We start from the raw sequence: 15,378 nt of genomic DNA, 5'->3' as shown, positions 1-15,378 counted from the left end.
AGATTTGTTTTCTTCTAATTTCGGCAGTTAGCTACTGTAACCATGGCAGTCAAGACAGTCAGAGGGCGGCGGAGACCAATGGAAGACGCAGAACTGTAGGCAAAGCTGTATATTTATGTTTCTCTGTTCCGTTGATCTCTCTTTTATGTGTTGGAGTTCTTTTAAGAGCTTGATGACATCGACATCCAGTCTGATAATAAAAGATCGTTAACTTGAATTGTGTCTCTTCATTACCCACACACAGAAAATCCAGGTTGAATCAAGTAGCTAGTGCTAGCTACTGCTAATAGCCAGTTGTATGTTCATTTGCTAAGTGACATATTTCAGATAGATAGTGAAATATTTGCTGTCTGAGAGATCCGAACTAAATGTATAGTTAAGAGGAAATATCTGTAGAACGGCCGGTTGCTACAGTTTTGATTCATCGTCCAGACATCGTCTGGAGGTCGGTTTCGATCAATTGCCGACTTTGCCGTCTTTGCCGTCGACAATTGCCGTCTTGCCAATGTGCAAACGATGTCCATACGACGTTGGGCCGACGATTATTGTATACGTCGGGCCGCGTATGTGTGCTATCTGGGATGTAGCCTACTGTAACGTTGTAGCGTTAGTTAATGTGTAGAGCTAGTGTTAATGCTACCTCCTGGGAAACGGTCTAACGTTAGGCTATTATAACGTTATATGAACTCATCACTTTATTCCTGTCACACTTACCATAATGTAGAGTGTAATACAACTTATAAAATCCTTGAACTTCCCTGTCAATATAAATTATTTGGATCACCTAGCGCTGCAGATGTGTACAGAAGTGAGAAGCGGAAACGATTACATCTGTTTTCCGGTTTGAACGCTGAGCGCTCCGCATAACCCCTATTCCGATTGTGATCTAGAAAATTGCTTGAGCAATGACTACTATTGCTGTGTGGGTAGAGTGGATCAGTGAACCTGAGACGTAAAAAGCCCGATTTGCCTACGCCCTCTTATAGCCGTATAGTTCCCCATTGGATAAAAATAAACAAAGTATGGGTGAGCCACTTAAGGGCCAGGGTTCAGTAATTGATAGCCTATTTAAATGTACGCTACAGGCAAATATTCCAATTTATTTTCAAGATTGATGTAATTGTCATTGAACCTGACAAACTGTATTTTCAATACTTTTACTTTCTGAATATCCTTGTGTTTATGTTTTTACAAACTGCAGAGTCCCGACTCGATGGCTTTAACGTGAAATCAGATTTACGTTTAAAAGGAGACCTACAGAACTATAGAAATGTGCACACTGACGCGATAGTTGTACGATGCTGGTTGCGCACGCCACGCCCTGGGGATTCCCCCGCTCTTGACAAAAACAGCAGCGCTTCCCTTATCGCCTTTCATTATTCACATGCACTATACCAAGTTGTTATTAGATAGTAAAAGCTCCAACTATATTAAGGCCTGTGTGGTTTTCTTTTGATGGGTTTGAAATGACGAATTATGCATTTTTGTCGACTTTTCAATTAATGTGATATCGTAAAGTATTTCTAACTCTCACAAGTGTCCGGTTGACTTCTACTTGGACTGCGGGAAAAGACAAGCACTCGGTGGCATGAAAGGCAACAGCTCATGTTGGTTTCACAAAGGAACAGTAATTTCTTCAGGTTCCATTACCTTTCTCTTTGAAGACACTTCATCTCCAAGCAGAAGGAAGGCATAACAAAAATCTGACCAAGCCAACAGAAGAGTGGCACACGATGGCTAGCGGTGATTATATAAAGCTTAAAGAGGACTTGCACGAAGATACCCGAACGGATTCAGGAATTGAATCATTGAAATCTATTTCGTCAACTAAAGATGATCAGTCAATGAACACGGTACGAAATTCGGCCTCTGAATGCAGTGCAGTCAAAGACAAATTTATCAACACCGAGGAGCGTCTGGACTCTGATTATGACTCGTCAGTCGACAGTTTATCAGAGATAGTAGAAGCCTTAAACTTCTGCACCAACCCTGAGGAACATGAAAGCGTGCAAGAGGAAAATCAGCTCACTACCATCACTGAAGACGGAGACACGTATGTTTTAAATTTATAGATCATTTCTTATCTCCGTTCAATTTCTTCAAAGGGCCAATTCATTAAGTCTACACGACTACATAATATAAAACCTTAAACACAATGTTGTTAAAATACCCTAAGGTCAGAAACGTCCTATTTGTAGCTTGTTACACCACTGCCATTTTGTTGTGTGAACTGAAATAGTGCAAGGACTCATGTGTTCATGCGTGCTGTAGTTAACTTAACTTTATAGTAAAATCAGCAATTGGGAGACACTATCATCAAAGCACCACATTTTCACAATATGCTCACACCACAAAATATTCGTTTTTAGCAGTCATAATCACTGCATTAATATGTCATTCTTATATGGATACTATAATTAAGACATTTGTAAATATAAAATCTATCTATTATATCTTTAAATATTGACAAGGTCCCAACCACCTCTTAGACTTTTTTTTTTTTTTACAAATTCATGCAAGCCTAGCCCTGAAAAACAATATGGGTGGCATTCATGGCTGGCTGAAAGTGGGACGGTTCTCCCTTAATGTATGTAATCAGGTTATGAGAACATTATGGTAATTAGACCTTCCACTGTCAACATGCAGATGAAGTCTTACTTGACATTGTGTGAAGTGATCCATAGTCTGTCAGCCACAATAACAAGGTGTAGTTATTTTATTAGTATTTGTTTAGAAGGTGATCATTTAACTACAAAGTCCCCCTGCTCAATGAAATGGAAGGGTTTAGCAATGGCTTGTTTCGGCCATTCCTTTTTTAATGTATTCCTTATTAGACATGAGATCAGGGAGTGTCAGTGTGGAATGAAGCATGGGTTTTTGTGTGAGCTGTCACAGACCTGGAAGAACTCCTGAGTCGGAAAGCAGAAGTAAAATAGATGAATGGAATTCCCCCCAAAAAACAAGGGCACATGCTCGCAGATACTTCTCTATGTTGCTAGCTTGTCCTAGAAGTTCACACCTTGCTTTAGGACTCTTTTTCCAAGAACAAAATAGTACACAAAACACAATACAAAACCACAAGACAAAACAACAATCAATTTTTTCTCGTATAGTTATGAAGATAGTCAATAGAACAATCGTTCTTCACATCCTCTCTGCAGTTCTCATTTAGTGCATGTTTGTTGACAGAAGTGGAAAAAGTAATTGTCTTTGCAACCTAACCATTAATAGTTTCACCACTTTTGGTCTGTAGACCTGCTTAAATCCAGTCTTGGGTTTATGCCACAAGGATTCTCTCACCCACTGTCTGCTCATTAAACAGAAGGACTGACGGTACACCACATCAATGCCTTTTCACTGTGAGAACGTATGGTGCACCCATTTGATTTACCCCATGGGATTTTTATTAATATTTTATTACTCAATCCAGTAAGTCCCTCTTATGTGAACATCATCATAAGAGACTTTTCCAAGAGCGCCTTTGTATTCCGTCTGTGTTTTAATTTTAACAAATTATTAGAAGTTCAGGGAATGGCAGCGAACTTCAAGTTATAGGACTCATAGCTGTCAAAGGAACTGTGAACATTAACGTTTTGTGATTACGTCCTCCTGGTGTCTTAAATGCACCTGTCTGTTCACGGTGAAGTTATAATAAAGGGAAGAGGCCCAGACAAATCTCAACTTCACCTTCTCTTGACACTAACTTTGCCCTTCATGGCTTTTTGTGTTTTATAGTTTTTGTGGTTGTTAGTCAAAACATTTCAATGGTTGGATATCTGTTTTGTTCAAATGTGAGAGGGTTTTTTTGCCAGCCCAGGTAAAATACCCACTGCAACTCATGTTAGACTTCAACAGTAAGTTCTTGAAAGCCTTGGTGTAGGCTAAATAAATCCCTGTGATTTTTTTTCTCCATTTCCTGCTTTTTGTCCTGTCTGCTACGACTTCCCTTTAAGGGTTATAGGGCAAGTATTTTGTCATTTTTCATGCTGATATTTGAAAAATCAGTCAATTGGGATTTTTGTGAAGGTGAGGTATATAGTCTGTAATATATTACTTTGAATAAACAGTTTTTAAATAAACAAGGAAATTGTGATTTAATGTAATGTAATTTAAACAAGATAGTTTAGCTTTGACATGTCAAACATCCTGACATGAGCTCTTTGTAGAAGTTCCTTTGTTGCACAACATCTCAATCACTGCACTGTATGCCACACAACATTCTTAGGTACACCTATACTTCTAAGAAATACAAGCTCACATTTTTCCATGGCATGATACAGATCTTATGTCTTAACTTTTCTTAATCTCTGATCTTATTAATGAATAGAAAGTATAAATTTATGTTTTTTCTTTCAGAATCCTGCACTTAGCTGTCATTCATGAGGATGAAGACCTTGCATGCCATTTGATTCACCTTTTTCCAAAAGAAGTCTTGGACATTCAAAACAACTTGTACCAGGTAGATCGTAGATGGAAAAAAAACATCACTCTTTTTCATGCTCTCAGTCTAAATGCGTGAGGTTGCTTTAAGTTTATGTACACCCTCTTACTTCCTCATATCTGTGTGGTGCAAGTGCTGTTGGTTTTGCTGCCTGTAAAGTTTCCCTATTCTTCAGTACATACCGTCTCAGGGGGAGGACCCTATGCTATTTCATAAGGGTCTTTATAATAATGACGTATTCATTATGGACACTTTCAAAATGTTCCAGCAGCCTCTTAATCTGCAGTTGAATACTCAACAACTGAGCTATACCCATCCTTTTATAAATAAAGTAAACTCCCTTCCTGTACCTTCTTCATAAATTCTATTAACACCGAGGAGCGTGTTCACAATTTGGAGAAATATTAGGGAGTATTCTTCTCACTAAGTGGGAAAAAGAAAGACGTTGTCAACGAAAAAGTGAGACTGGATAGAAGTAAACTGAGGGGCAAGAACCTGTTCCAGGGGGGTATGACGGGCAAAGGCTTGCTGTCAGCTTTTTATGACAAACTCGGTCTTAGCAGGACGAACTGTCAATATTTTACGCTGTGAGTCACTGTGAGCCCTGTTGTTTGCAGTTTACCAAAAGCCACGCAAATATGTTGGCTCTTTTGGTTAGATTAGTCATTAGTTTCCCTAGAAGAGTCACTGTGCAGTCACACATGGAGAAAGTTAAACAATGCATCATTTATTTTTATTTAATGCCCCACAGTGTTTTTTACCCTGAAAGTAACCATCAACAGTTCAGCCAAGGACTATTACTCAGTCCTTTTGAATGTCAGGTACTGTATCAGTGGTCTAGTATGAAGTAGTGGGCCTACTGTCAATATACTAATCCCTCCTCTTTCCTGTGCCACCCCCATACATGCAGAACGTTTCATTGCACATTTTATGGTGGGCGGATGGGATTACCTTGATGGCATTTGGCATCACATAGACGAAATCTTAACACTCCATGTTATTAACCCTGTGTGTGTGTGTTAACCTGACCACCAGACGCCTTTACACCTGGCCACCTACCTGAGCCTGCCCTTACTGGTGCAGAGCCTTGTGAAGAAAGGGGCGAGTCTGGAAGCGCAGGACCAGGATGGGAACACCCCTCTCCACGTAGCCTGCCAGCAGGGCCTCATCGACTGTGCAGCTGAGTTGACCAGGAACATCTCCAACAGCAAGTTGGCCCCTGTACTGGAGGCCCAGAACTGGAGAGGTGAGCTGAATGATATCAGCTGCGGTTGTGATTCCGGGAGGCTGTATGAGCCAGTGATGTTATGTCTTGATTTAGTGGTACTTCCTGTTTGTGTTGCAGTCTATGCAAAAATGTGCCTGTCTGCATGTTTGGTTGTACTGCCGTGTGTCCTACACGAGGCAGTGTGTATGACATACTGCAAATAAAGTAATTGCTGTCTCTGGGGTTTAGCTTTGGTAGAGGACATGAAAGGCTCACATAGCGTGTTCTTACAACAATTACTCAGTAGAAGTGGCATTGGACACTTCTGCATACGCACATTTGTGTACGTGTATGTTCCCAATGTCACCGCTTCATGCGTGTGTGTCCAGGGGCGGCTGGTATAAATGGGCTAACAGGGCTAAGCCATCCCAAATGACTAAATGTAAATGTATAGACAGTACAGTCAGGTGCTTGTGGCTACTGTGTGTGATAGTGGGGAATGTGATTGTTGACATGGCTGGGACACTGTCCAAACATTAAAATTACAGAAAAGGACAAACAACAAAATTGTACGTTTTGTGTAAGTTGGTTTGAAAGAAAGGACTGGCTAACAGCCAGTGTAGCGCTAGCTAAGAAAGTGATTTTCTGTTGTTGTAATTTGCTATCTCGCAATTATGCTTTTGCTGCAGTGTGAACTATTGATTAATGTATAATAGCCTACACGTTTTTAGCCCGCCCACCCATTAACGCCACCAGCTGTCACTGTGTGTGTCACTACTGAATGATAAACGTTTATTCTTTTTTTTTTATTGCACTGTTAACTTAATAGAGGAGGCCTGTTCTAAAAGACTCCTCTTGTTTCAGGTCTCACCTGCCTCCACTTGGCCACCCTGAACCAACACCATCGTTTGATAAAACTCCTCATGAAAAAAGGGGCTGACCTCAATGTTCAGGTTTGTGCTGAAACCTCCCAAAATGAAAATGTTTAATCATATTACTGTCATAATAGGGTCGTAGTACCCTTCCAAATTATTGTCTTTCATCCCATCTTTCTTTCTTGAAGGTATAGGTTGGTTGAGGGGCAGTCCTATGGGCGCATGTGGAGCCCTCTGTGACATTGCTTGTAAAAAGGGCTATACAAATACAATGAATGGATTTGATCTATTTGCTGTACCTGTGCACCGATACCGATACCGATACGATAGTAATATGCCTGGCAGTCAGTGGTTTATGACAGATTCAGAGTTTGGGGCTGGGGGAAAGAGTCCTGTCGTGTGATGTGGAGCTAAGCCCTGTCGTGTGATGTGGAGCTGACCCCTGTAGTGTGATAGGGAACTGAGCCCTGCAGTGTGATGTGTACAGGCTTTTTCTAGCACGGCTCAACATGACATAGGACAGGCCCAGGCAACATGTCTGACTCATTGATGGAAATAGAAAAGTGAACTCTCCAGCAGACTGACCTTACACAACGCCACTCCTTTTACTAGGTTTAATTGTTGAACTACAAGAACTGTCAAACCTACTTCCACTTTTTCAACTTTTTAGTCAACTTTTTATTAAATGTTGCTATTTTTTATTATTATTTGCCTATAACTCTTTTGACTTTCTCCAGGAGGGTACAAGTGGAAAGACAGCTCTTCATTTGGCTGTGGAGCTCCATGACATTACTGCTGTGACCCTACTGTTGACCAAGGCAGCTAATGTGGATGCGGCCATGTTTAATGGCTGCACACCCCTTCACCTGGCAGTGGGTAGGCAGGACACCACCATAGCCATCCTCCTGTGTCGCTCTGGGGCTGACAAGATGCTGAGGAACATGGAGGACGAGACAGCCCTGGATCTAGCAGATGGCAATGATGATGTGAGTTTCCTATATTGTTAATGAAATTGTGTTTGAATTGAAGAATAAGTATTGCTTAGTTGGTCAAAAATACAATTAACTCTGCTTGGTTATTCCATAAAATAATTTACATATTTTAGCCACCGGACAAAGGATGTTGCCTATGTCTAACTTTCAAAATCTTAATGTATTTTCAGATTCTTGCTCTTTTTCCATTTGATGACATCCAAATCTCTGGCAGGTCAGTTGAAGTGCAATTTTAACCGTGTAGAAAACATTGAATGGTTGGATGTACCTATGTTCTGCTGGAGAGAAATATTACCATATAAAGCGTCCAGGGCCTCCATGTCATTGTGAATTTTCCTCCATTTATAAATCCTCTCAGGTCCATCTGTTATTTATCATTCGTATCATATCTTACTCAGTTAGTTACGAAGACACAAGGTTGTGTACAGATTTGATATGGATTCATCGGTTCAAATCAGTACAATTGAATGTAGAAAGTCTTGTTCCTGTCTTGTTTCTACATGATTTGTCTTTGAAGATTATGTATTTCCCCAGAAAGTCCATCTTTATTAGTGGCAGAAATCCAATAATATATTTTCATGTCCTTTCCAAAATGTACTTGGAATCGACCTCTTCGTGACATCTACAGTACTTAACATGAATATTTCCTGTAACCTAATTTCAAAAACCTTATTTGAGATATTCAGAGCTAATGCTTTTTTTAATAATGGGGAACATGAAATTCTTCTCATATACTAATAGTATGTATTTTTTGCCCTATTTAACCTGTTGTATATATCTGTTGTTGGTACCTTTGTTGAATGCAATGCCCTTTAGTATATTGGTGTTCAGCAAAGCAATAGTAGCTACATAACTGACAGTGTGGCTTCTTGGTTTCTTACATCAGTCCCTGTTCCCTTTAATATGATTGTTCATATAACATGGATTATGTACATACTGACTTGTTAAGTGTGTGTTTAAATGGGATCAGACTACTATATTTTATAATAAAATGATGATAAAATCTTTAAATCTAGTTTTTTGTTGTACGCTATTGTGATCTCGGTTTGTGTTTTTCACAGATATGGTGTACTAATATACATTTTCACTGCTTCACAGTCCTTGTGGGGACACTGGTATACAGTTGATCTGGCTAAAGCTGATTCAGTACCTTTTTCTTCAGTATATAAAATACTACCAGTTTGTGCACTGTAGCATTTTTTTCCTTGTTGCTTACTTTTTACCAATAACACACATAGTATAAAGTAAGTCTTAAAATTCCACTCAGACTGGCAGACAGGCCAGGATTAAAGACTCAGTCAAAGGGATACATTTCTGCACTTTGTTCTTGAGGAATGTGTAACCCCTCCCTCTGTTTGTTTTCCTACTTGTCTACTGTTAGCCCTTTTGTTCACCAACAGTAATGTTTTTATGGAAAGATTTTTAATTTGAGGACTGTTGCGGTGTTTTTAGAAGGATTGCGGTAAAAGCATACATATTTTTGTTACAACAGTTAGTCCGTGAAACTAGGATGATGTTGAGGCAATGCCCTAAAAACGTATTATGTCAAGTGACATTTTTTTTTTACCTGGCTGGTTCTAAAGGCCGATTTATACTTCTCCGACTCCGTCCGTCTGTCCGTAAACGGAGTCGGAGAAGTATAAATCGGCCTTTAGAACCAGCCTGGTAAAACAAAAAAAAATTTATACTACTCCGACGGCTCTGTGCAATAGTATGAACCTGCAGAGCCAGAGACCCCGGAGACCCGGAGAGCTGCAGTTTCAGGACCACATTTTCAGGACCGCAGTTCTAGGACCCTGACAGCGCCACCTAACGATGTCGCTAGATCGCAACAATATATTTGAATGGTTTGCGAGAGGCAAGAAACAAGGAAACATGGCATATGTGATGATGTTTGATGAGACAATTACATAGAAAGGTATAATATTTGAAAATATGTTCCAATAATATAGAAAGGTATAATATTTGAAAATGTTTGAATAATAAACATAGTATAATTAAAGAAATTATAATCACATAAAATTAGAAACAAATGTACATATTCCATAGCTGTCAAGATCCAGTGTAATTTGGTAAACTGAAGTTAGCAAATTAAGGAAGATAAAATAGCCTAAAGAAAAGGTGGAAATATATCAATGTGGACAGGTGTGATGCCTGGAGTGACTTTAAAACGTTTTCTGGGACTACAGAGAACCAATGTACACCCTGCAACATGGGCCTTAAGGATTGGGGCACATTTGCAGATACTCTGAACTCGTTCTAGAGTTGCTTAACTTCACCAAAGTGCCAAAGTCAACAAAGCATTATGTCCTGAGAATGTAACAACATCTGTTGGGAATACAACTACTAAACATGAGTAAATCCTTGATTCATACTGGAGATAATTAAATTCCACACACACACAGGGTCCTGTCTTCTCCCCGGTCAAAATACGTGCAATGTACGTATTCTGTGATTCATTTTATTATTTTATTCTATGCTCTATTATACATAAATATCAAAGTTGTCTTGGGAAATTTAAGTTAAACTCTATAATCAGTTATTCTTTCTTTTATTTCATTTCATCATCACCAAAAAAATAAATGTGTGTGATGTGGGATGGATGGGGCTGCAGAGGATGCTTCCTTTGGTGTGGATGGGCATGCTAGGACCAGCGTTGGGTGTAGTAGTCAGACTACAAGTAACTTAACGTGTTACTTATTTAATTGAATGAATCCGTTACTAGTTCCTTGTTCAAACAAGTAACGCGTTACTTAATTTAACGCACAAACCCTCAGCATGTAGCTAAAAGTCTAGGAAAGTCTTAATCTGCTAGACAGGTGGGTTCCCATTCGTTCTTTTAATGAGCAGTCTCACAAGCCCAATTTACCCGGCGTCATGGAGCCGACCAGCTAAATAGTTATTTAAAGGGGCGATTGACTGGGTTTTTTGGGTATTTCACAGTGTTCCTTAAGGTCTCCGAATAGGGTATGTAACTTTGGTTGGGTTGAAAATGGCCCGGGTGCTGTTCTATGCCCCCTGATAAATCCTCTGAAATGTTCCCGGGAAAAAACACTAGCTTTTCTCCTTTTATGGTATGCTCATTAATATTTAGATGAACTGCGCGCTGATTGGTTGGTTTTCAACAAGTGAAGCTAGGGAGCAAAAATGCGACACGGCTAACAGCAGCACTCACTGAAACACCGAAGGTGTAGACTTGAAATAAAATGCGCAAATAAATCTATTATGTCTACACAACACTGTTTTCAACAGATTGACTACATAGCATTTGAAATGATAACGTTAGTTGTTTCTACTTCTGTTGTCGACGCAAACTGGATTGATTTAGGTGGGTAGAACATTATGTAGGGAGGACAATAGAACGCGTCATTTTTGGCCTAGGCTAACCAACTGTCAAATACTGTGGAACGCCGGTAGCAAACGCATTAAATCGAATGCTAAGTTAGCCTGAATGTAGCTAAGAACGCCACTGAGAAATCTGGCACCGGAATTTTAAGGTCCACGTCCTTTTCTTAGCTCTATAACTAGCGACTACTATCGAGATATTAAAAACAAACATGCCAGTTAACATGTAGACACTTACCCCTTAATGCTATCAAATGTTAGTTGCAATACATATTGAGGAAGTGTGTGAAAATGATGTTTATAGTTTTTGCTGCTTTGGCTACCTTTCATAGAAGGTCGGCACCACCGGGAGACATATCTTAAATGAAAGAGTAGGTTGTTTTCTTCAAAATAAGGTATATTTAGTCACTTTTAAAACATATACATTTTGAGAAAAATCAAGTTGAACAAGTTGACATGTTGCTGAAAATCCCATAGGAATGCATTGAAATCTGAACGTTCTATTGAGAAAAAGGTTGGTTTTTCCCTTGTAACTTTTTCCCGCATGTCGGCACCACCCTGATACTTCCTGGAAAGCAAGGTTACGTATAAAGACGTCATCAGTCAAATTTTAAAGAAAATCGAAAGACATACATTTTGTGTTTTGGCTCCCTGAATGAGTCTTTCAGAAACCTGTGACGTCAGACGTTTTGAGCCTCTGTAACTCCCGCGCTTGACTCATGCTAAGCTGCTTCCAATGCTCACATCAACTGATTGACATCATATAAGTGGTACTAACCTTATTATATATGCCCGTATGTGGATGCAAGTATCGGTCATGGTTACTGGTTTAAAAGATAAATATTTTTGGCACTTTACATGTATCTTTACAGTGTGCAGAACAAAAAACAAAGGTTGGTAATATAAAACCCACTCTCTTGGTGACTTTTAAATAAATGTTTCTACCGAAATGATTCATGGTAGTGATATGCAAATGTTCTTGTCACATAGCACAAATCGGAACCAATCATAACCTTTTTTGTCTGTCAGGAAATGCAAAACTTCAAAAAAAAGCGTGAATATTCTTTCTTTCTGGCAATCAATTTTGCAAGAAAATAAATTCTATGGCAGATAAAAAAACAAGAACTACTGAAATTGCATTCATAGGTGAGGGGGAGCAACACTTAGCCACTTGCAAAAGTTTAGGTATCATTTTAGATCCAAATAGTCTTAGGGTTTGTGGTAAATTACCATTAGAAACCTTAACAAATGGGATCATGATCGACATTATCACGCGTAGTCACAAATTAGTATTTCAAATGCCAGCGCACCTTGTAACGTTTAATATAATTAAAAATAACTTTAAACTCCACGAACATGACTTTGATGATAAAATATGGAACAGAGTACATACTGTTGTAAGTAAACTGATGAAACGATTTGATAATTTAGTCAGAGTTAGTGATAAAGAATCGTGTCTCGGTGTGGTGTTTGAGCTACTGCCTCCATAATATGGGCGTGAAGTTGTAGAAACTCCGCCCAAGCGTCTCATGATGCCAATGAGACAAGTCAAAATGACATTTTTGATGTTAGAGAAGCTAATGATTTAGTAATTGGTTTACAGGAACACGTTAGAATTGTTAACGCCACTAATATAGAGTACCAAATAGTAGAAGTAGATAAATCAACTAAGGAACGTAAATATATGTGGCTTTAAATATACCAGGCTGAGAAAGAAAGAAAAGTCTGGTCAACGTGGCCTACGTAACATACATAGAAAAATTAAGAGGAAAGACAATCACATAGATCACCTTGAAGTTCGATGTAAAGGGAATTTGCAATTGTTCGAGCAGGTAAATGCAGAGCTCAAAACAGAGAGAGATTAGAGCAGAATTAATTAGTCGGAACAGCACATCTTTTCAGGTTCAGCTTCTTAGCAAATCCTGCTTGAAATTGTCCAAGGTTGACAAAACTGTCTTGGGTGAAATGTTCAGAGTAAATGTATAATTGCGTGTCGAACTTTGCCGGGATCTTCTCATAGACAAACAGCATCCAAGCCTGTCGAATGTTTGGGTCCTTGGGAAGACTATGAGTGTTAGCCTTCCCTGTATAGCCTGGAACACAGCATTTACGACCGTGGTCCATTTTTTATATCCTTGTTATTGCTTAGAAGTAGCCTACAGAGCAGCGCTCAGCAAAAACTAGCATCGGAGATCTACGCTACCTCGGACTGTGGGCTAGCCTGGTCCTAACCAGACCCTCATACATTTAATTTGTACTGAGGGTCTGGAATCGCTCCATTGACAAGCGTTAACTTCCTTGAAGGCGGGTCCTCTGTTGAAGTTTAAAACTATTGGATCTGCCTAGAGCCACTCTGATCTGCCATAACCAATCGCAAGAATTCGCCTTAGCCAACTCCTTCACCACTACTGTAACGGAGCTAGTGCCGTAGCTGGAAAATCAAACTTTTCCCGAACCCCGTGGGGAAGAGGGCCACAACCTCATGGCCACCAACAAAACTCAGCATGGAATGTTCTTGCTCCGGCTTTAACTTATGGATATTCGGCAGCGTTGCCACAACTGCAGAATCGCTTTGCTCGCATCTTTCTCCGCCGCCATTACTGAACTACTCAAACTAGTGCACGACATTAACGTCATCGTTCTCATCCACTCCCTCTGTTCGCTGATTGGACCTACAAAAAATGTGTTTCTGAAAACCGACTTCAAAGTCAAACTCCCAGACCTAGTACAGAAGCAAAATCCAAATTGAGCTGAAGTACGTAGGAGGGCAGAGCCAGGCTAACTGTGGGCTGGTCTGGATGTACATTTTGGGGCGTGACAAAGATACAGACCAGAGCCAAAAAGGGCAGTCCGGTGGCTTTGTTGAAAAGCTAGCGTTTTAGAGCCACATTTTTTCATGTTGAGATTTGCATATGAAAGAGGTGTCAATGGACTTTGATATTCTCTGTATGTTAATTTTACCCACCGAACTGTCGTAATTCAACTATGACAAGGTAAAATCGGTTTTGCAATCAATCGCCCCTTTAAGACTTGCATGTACAGGCCTACGTAATGTCACATTAAATAATGTATTGAACTCAAGCTTGTGTGATGTGTTGCTGTATCGTTCAGTGGTTTAGGTTTAGGATTATATTACAGTAGCTAAGTAAAATAGTCTGGTTCAGTACATAAGTGAACACCATTTTGCTACCATTTACCTAGCTATAGCTTAGCTTCGTTTTGCTCCTAGATTCAAACATAGCCCTGGGAAATTGTAGAGCTAGCTAACTATTAGACTTCTGCCTGGCATTTTACATTATTTATTGATTAAAGAGTTTCTTGATTCAAGAACTTCATGCAAATATTGCTTTTCATTATGGTGGATTATTACCATGATCTGTCTTGCTGTATAAGGCGGATTGATCATGTTATATGCAAGTGACACTGAATATTCAGTACAATATGTGCTACTGCTGAGGTCAACCAATTAAATGTGCCTTCTGGGCATAACAGTGACCAAGGTGAATTGATTATAAATAAAATACTTTTCCTAATGTAACGCAAAAGTAACTTAACTCTCTCTACAGCAAGTAACTAAGTAACGTAACTAGTTACTTTACAAGGAATGTAACTAGTAACTGTAATTAGTTACTTTAAAAAGTAACTGTAGTAGCAAAATTTCATTTCCAAATTATTTTCGTTAATCCTGACCACTTTATCATGTGTGTAGGTTGAAAGTTTGTTCTGACGCATATTTCTTTTGTTAGTTGTGCACAGTTAAACTAGCTACTCACAAGACTCAGATGCCTGACCTTTGATGTCTTTTATTTTCTTATTTTTTAACAGAATCTCCACGCTTGCAACAGTTATAACACAATTTCAAAATAAAATAATGATTGCAAACTTCAGTATTCGATTACGGATAATGGTCAAAAAGCTGTATGCTTCTCAGATACACACGTTTCTCAGATCTAGTCTCAAATTCTCATTCTCCAATCACTTACATCACATGTGCAGCACAGGATCCACACCATCCAATAGCAATTTACCATCAACATTCACCATTACTTACAGACTGTACATCACTAACTATCAGATATTCACTCAGAATAAATTATTAACCAAATTAAACATTGTAAATTAAATATTCAAATGAAAAATATTAACAAAGCATTTTCCTATAATTTGGCTCCTACAGTAACGTTACCCAACACTGGCTAGGACGAACTGTTTTGTATTGGATGTGACTCAAAACATTGACCACAGGTCAGTGGATCAGATCATCTTTCATATACTTATAAATACTGCACATGGCTGTGTGCATGCTACATTTTGTATGTGTCTGACACCACAGAATTCTGGAAAAGTGCAAGTTATATTCTATTCTATTTGCTATGGCTTTTGCAGTCACTCAATCTCAACCACAAATGTGCAATGTTAGAGAGGTTATAAGGTTGACTCTCAGGGCAGTTTTGAATAATTGCAGGGTTCCCATATGGAACGCCGAGTTAGTCAAAATGAATTAAATAAATAAATAGG

At 39.2% G+C, this 15,378-nt stretch overlaps 1 protein-coding gene across 1 annotated transcript; it reads left to right on the top strand.

Annotated features, from left to right (window-relative positions):
• Window positions 1-1,327: 1,327 nt before the first annotated feature.
• nfkbie (nuclear factor of kappa light polypeptide gene enhancer in B-cells inhibitor, epsilon) lies at window positions 1,328-8,526 on the top strand. Its single transcript, XM_047022070.1, has 6 exons — window positions 1,328-2,053; window positions 4,357-4,459; window positions 5,477-5,687; window positions 6,513-6,601; window positions 7,261-7,509; window positions 7,686-8,526. The coding sequence occupies exons 1-6, from the start codon at window positions 1,734-1,736 to the stop codon at window positions 7,749-7,751; spliced, it is 1,038 nt and encodes a 345-aa protein (XP_046878026.1). The 5' UTR covers window positions 1,328-1,733; the 3' UTR covers window positions 7,752-8,526.
• The last annotated feature ends 6,852 nt before the right edge of the window (window positions 8,527-15,378 follow it).

The sequence above is a fragment of the Hypomesus transpacificus genome, chromosome 6 (assembly GCF_021917145.1).
Source record: "Hypomesus transpacificus isolate Combined female chromosome 6, fHypTra1, whole genome shotgun sequence".
Classification (NCBI taxonomy): Eukaryota; Metazoa; Chordata; class Actinopteri; order Osmeriformes; family Osmeridae; genus Hypomesus; species Hypomesus transpacificus.
Note: the sequence above shows the minus strand (reverse complement) of the source record. Positions and strands in the feature narration are given on the sequence as shown.

Coding starts and splice junctions, on each gene's coding strand:
- nfkbie (XM_047022070.1), top strand. CDS start 1,734: ATGGCTAGCGGTGATTATATAAAGCTTAAAGAGGACTTGCACGAAGAT. Junction 5,688..6,512: donor GGAGGCCCAGAACTGGAGAG/GTGAGCTGAATG, acceptor CTCTTGTTTCAG/GTCTCACCTGCCTCCACTTG. Junction 6,602..7,260: donor GGGCTGACCTCAATGTTCAG/GTTTGTGCTGAA, acceptor GACTTTCTCCAG/GAGGGTACAAGTGGAAAGAC.